The sequence below is a fragment of the Chanos chanos genome, chromosome 2, assembly GCF_902362185.1.
Source record: "Chanos chanos chromosome 2, fChaCha1.1, whole genome shotgun sequence".
NCBI classification, from domain to species: Eukaryota; Metazoa; Chordata; class Actinopteri; order Gonorynchiformes; family Chanidae; genus Chanos; species Chanos chanos.
This window is the reverse complement of record NC_044496.1, coordinates 58,761,680-58,766,712: the sequence shown is the minus strand read 5'-3', so window position 1 is coordinate 58,766,712 and position 5,033 is coordinate 58,761,680. Positions and strand designations below refer to the sequence as shown.

Sequence of the window (5,033 nt, the reverse complement as noted above, 5' to 3'; positions counted from 1 at the left end):
TATTATGTTTAAAGAAACCCGCAGGGTGGTGCAACCGGTTTATAACCAGGGTTACGGTATCGCTACTCCATCCTCCTCCAAGTTAAGAGAGGAAATTAAATGGCATGCAATAGAAAAGGAATCTGGTCCCGGTACCTTGGATTACACATATGTAACGCATGTTTTCATGCAAGTTCCTGATATGTCAGTCTGCTGAATAGTCGCGGGCTTATTTTGTCACAGTGGGTTCAAAGTCGTTTACCAAATAATAATTGTGAAATATCATTGATATCGATAGTATCAAAATAAGCGGGAACTTATCGATTATAGACCACGCAAATTATATCGGAGAGACTGGGCGCTTCGTCGCACGCAACATCCATTTGCTGATAGACGATGTCGCGTTGTACGGTCGATATTAATATTAAGGATCTGGGCGGATTCTGATTAGCATGCGCTCAAAGCCAAATTTCGTCTACTGTCATAGGTGGAAGACAGAGAAATTATCTTGAGAACACGCTGCAGCGTCCCTTCCTTTACTGTACTTGATACGACCCGCAAGTTCCCGTCCAGGAACGCCGTAGTAAAAAGTTAAAGGTAAGGATTATTTTTCGGCTTTTTTCTTTTCTTTTCTCTTTGCGACTGTACTTTACACAGTAACATTTCAGCATCTGTAATTGGCGATGCTTTCCTGGATTACAAATTTGTAGTAATTTGTAGTAATGCCTCCTGTGGTAGACTGTCCTCAATTCGATAGGAGACGCTGGAAAGTAACAGGTAGGCATCTCTTTCATCATACCCGAGGCTTTTTCAGGTGGCAAATCACAAATGGCAAAACGCTAATTACTTCCAAGTCCAGGCATTGTGAGTTTCGACAGTAAACCCTGTGAAAAGGACGGGGAACGGACCAGCGCCTGTTTGCCCTCGTCCCCGAAACGTATTTAATTCACTGACCGTCTTCAGGGCAAATCCTAGATGCTGTAGCAACCATTGTTGCTGTCTCTAAAACTATTTGATTTGAATATTGCACTTAAATACTAGGCATTTGAATGACCCTTGTAGTGCTGAGAGCGCGCTAAGAACGTTTCCTGTGTTTCCAAGCTTTCCGTGCATGATTGATAATAACGGTCCTGCGATCATAGACACGACAGAAGAGAGCATATTTTTATCCATTTTATCTATTTCGTTTAAAGGACAAAAATGTTTCCTCTTCTACAACTTCCTCTTTCCTATATGACACCATTTTACTCTGAATGTCCATAGAAATATCTAGTAAATCATGTGTACGGCTTGTTCAGCAGCCGGCATCAGATGGATGAAAAAAACAGGCCGTTTGTTAAAAAAATATAGATCAGGAGCTCAGGGATTTTTTTAATGCTTTTGTCAAGACATTGTCTCTGTGAAACTGTTTTAATCTGTTATTGTAATAACACAGTTTTAATCTGATATTGTAATAAATCAATTTTAATCTGTTATTGTGAAAACTCTTTGACTCATTTTCAGAGGCAGGAAAAAACGATGGTGACAGACAACACCACCAACGGTACAGATGGAATGCACAGCTGTCCCTCCATAGATGACTTCCGCAACCAGGTTTATTCCACGGTTTATTCCATCATCACCGTCTTTGGTCTGGTCGGGAACGGCTTCGCGCTCTACGTACTGATCCGAACCTTCCGCCAGAGATCGGCCTTCCACATATACATGTTGAATCTGGCCCTGTCAGACCTGCTGTGTGTTAGCACCCTGCCGCTGCGCGTGCTCTACTACGTGAACAAGGGCCAGTGGAATTACGGCGACTTCCTTTGCCGCGTGAGCTCCTGGGCTCTCTACGTCAACCTCTACTGCAGCGTCTTCTTCATGATGGCCATGAGCTTCACTCGTTTCCTGGCCATCGTCTTCCCCGTGCAGAACCTGAAGCTGGCGACGGAGCGAAGGGCGCGTCTGGTCTGTGTGTGCATCTGGATCTTCATCTGCACCACCAGCTCACCCTTCCTCTTCTCCGGCGCGCACGTAGACAGCGCCACCAACAAGACCAAGTGTTTTGAGCCTCCTGGGAAGGTGGAGAGTCTGAGCAAGCTGCTCATATTCAACTACTTCTCTCTGGTGGTGGGCTTCGTCATCCCCTTCACCGTCATCCTGGTGTGCTACGCCGGCATAGTCCGCGCACTGCTGCGCAATGCTAACAGCAGGAACACGCGGAACACGCGCACCAAGGCCATCCGCATGATTGTGGTGGTGATGCTGGCCTTCCTGGTCAGCTTCATGCCCTACCACATTCAGCGCACACTGCACCTTCACTTCTTGAGCCGTCAGGAGACCAACTGCGAGGAGATCATTTATATGCAGAAGTCTGTGGTGGTCACTCTGTGCCTGGCCGCTGCCAATTCATGCTTTGACCCCATGCTCTACTTCTTTTCTGGGGAGAACTTCCGGCACCGCCTGTCCACATTCCGCAGAGCCTCTATGAACATCAGCAGTGGTCCCCGCAGGCCGCCTGCACCCGGCACCGTGCCCATCGAGGAGAGTGAGCTTCAGCACTGCAATGGGCCCAGTAAAGTGGGCTAGGCATATAGGGACTGGTTCTGTCCATGTTATTGTCTAGAAGAAAACGGTCTCTCCGTGAGCCTGGCATAGATGTGCAAGCCGAAGACATGTTCTTAGTGAGGGAAAAAAAGGAAACTGAAGGAATTTTTTATTTGAGGAGACCCAGTGTAAGCACACAACGCTTCACAGAACGACTGTGTGGCCGTGAGAGAGAAAATGCAGCTCAGTTATAAAATACTGTTTGGAAACATTTTTTATGTAAATAGCTGATCAATATCTTTCTTGTTGTAAAGTGCAGAGTGTTAGTTGTTTCAGAAGAGTGCTTGTGTCTGCAGGTTAGTTTGAGCCTGTACTTGAGGTTTTTAAGAGCTTTTATTTTGACAGAAATAAACAGGAGAAAGTGTGGCGATCAGACTGGTTCAGGCAGCACTCAGAGATGAAATACAGGCTGGAAAATGAATAAGGAGGCCAAAGAAGGAAACAACAAGAAAATACTTTTGCCCCAAACACATTAGCATCTTCAGAGGTGAGACGGGATTCGTAACAGCCTGCTTACATGCTGAAGTTAGATGTTGTATATGTTAGACAAAATGTTGTGTTCAAGAACAGCATTCTGGGTCTTTTTTAAGACAGTCTACAGTATGTGTAATGCTCCAAGAAACTGCTCTATGAAAGTTTCTGCTCTTGTGGGACATTTGAGCATGCTTTGTGATAATGTGCAGGATGCTTATGCCAGGTGGTTTTATTCAGTCACTGTTTACGTTTTAATATTAATGTTTCTATTTCTATATGTATTCAAAGTTTCTGCTTGTTTGTATTGACTATGTGTGTATATCATAAATATATACATATTTATTCATTACATGTAAAATAAAGACCTTTTTTGACGTCGAGGTTTTTTGCCCTGTTACTGGAAGTGAGCTTTTCAAGAGCGCATCTTCAGGGAATCTACGCGGATAATCTCCGACCGCAAGAAAGGCGGCTACATGTGTTTTCCACAAGTTGTTTGCGCCAACCCGCGGCCAATATGTGTTACTGTTTTACAAAACGTGCGGTTTGTTAGGCGCCGTGTTTACATAGTTATTTTTTTAAGAGTTCCAGTCTGCGTAGTTTGTTTACTATATGTAATCACTATATGAAAACTATATGACAGCGCGTTTGTAAATTGAGCGTGTTTAGAAACAGTGTTGTGTTAAGCTACAAATGCAGTGAATTTATTGGGTCTAAAGAATTAAGCAGAGTTGTCAACAAAAGCGCCCACATGTAGGCGGGTGAATTACTGTTGTGAAGACTCAGCTAAAAAGGCACCGTGTTTACTTTTTAAACATTTGGCTCCATCAAAACCACCACTGAAAATAAGATGTTAGAAAACGAACACTTTTCTCTAGGAGCAGTGGTAAAATTGGTGTACATCTAAAATAAGTTTTATTACGAAAATCCTTATGATCACACATCCGGGAGTGGAGTAGCATTGCTATTCCACAACATTTCCTTTTCGATCTGCCACAATCACACGTAGGGTACACTCCAACGAGGTGCTCCTGACTGGTTTGTGAGCGACTGAGCGTAGCTGTCTGTCTGTTGGTCAAAGACAGAGGCGTAACACGTGTTGCCTCTACCGTGAAAAAGATTAACTCTCTCTAATTCGAGCAGCGGGATGACCCTCTCGGTCATTCTTACGGCATTTTGCGGGCATTGCGCATGTCTTCATGTTGCTTTATGGCAGAGCGAAAGTAAGGAATCGACTGAAACTCTCAAACAGGAGATAGGAGGCCGTAGAAATGGACGTTTGAACGAAAAAAAGACGCAAGGAGAGTGCTGAATGTGGGATATAATCGCCAAACTCCAGTCTTTGGCATCTTTAATAATCACATGTCAGCTCCACCGCAGCGAGTCGCAGTTGTCCAGGCTTCCTCCGGCAGTACTGCGGTAATGCTGCTTAATGGAATCTTCCTCTTAGACGCATGGTTTTCATATTTCACGCGCGCTCCTGTTTGTTCCTCCATAGAACAGTATTTAGTGACAAAAATTCTCTTAGCCTACACTGGCAATTGCATCTCGAAGCGATAGTGAGGTCGGGGGTTTTCTCCTGCTTGTAACTATATACGAGTAGTTTAACTTGGAAGCATGCATTCCACCAAATTTTTACTTATTTTATGGCGTAGTGCCCTGTGTAACCCGTTGCGTTGTAGTTTTCAAGGTGTGAACCAGTGGTTTCTGTACCAAATAACAGTATGGTTGGTTTTTAAAATGCTAGCGATGTTATTCTTAGGCTGGGCTATTCTAACTGTTTACATACGAACCAGTACGTGGCACTAAAAGTCTTATTATCGCAGGGAGTCCACGTCCTTGTCTGTCCAGTTACGTTATTTGTCTATCCACGTACGCCCTCGTAACATGAAAAGGTAGCACAGGCTGTCATTCACAGGGGTTACTGAATAAATCATTTTTCTAAAACATTATACGGTTTGAAAAGGAAATGTTGACACTGTTATCTATCTATCTAT

General features: G+C 43.9%; 2 protein-coding genes across 2 annotated transcripts in view; both read left to right on the top strand.

The window, feature by feature from the left end:
* The first annotated feature begins 1,497 nt into the window (after positions 1 to 1,497).
* Positions 1,498 to 2,547, top strand: cysltr1 (cysteinyl leukotriene receptor 1). Its single transcript, XM_030765604.1, has one exon. The coding sequence runs from the start codon at positions 1,498 to 1,500 to the stop codon at positions 2,545 to 2,547; it is 1,050 nt and encodes a 349-aa protein (XP_030621464.1).
* Positions 2,548 to 4,232: 1,685 nt separating this feature from the next.
* Positions 4,233 to 5,033, top strand: part of LOC115830304 (fibronectin type-III domain-containing protein 3a-like) — a 29,023-nt gene continuing 28,222 nt past the window's right edge. The window contains exon 1 of the mRNA XM_030794453.1: positions 4,233 to 4,455. The gene's annotated coding sequence lies outside the window, so the exon portion shown is untranslated. The remainder of the gene's footprint in view (positions 4,456 to 5,033) is intronic.

Excerpts from the sequence above, each read along its gene's own strand:
- cysltr1 (XM_030765604.1), top strand. The coding sequence starts at position 1,498 with ATGGTGACAGACAACACCACCAACGGTACAGATGGAATGCACAGCTGT.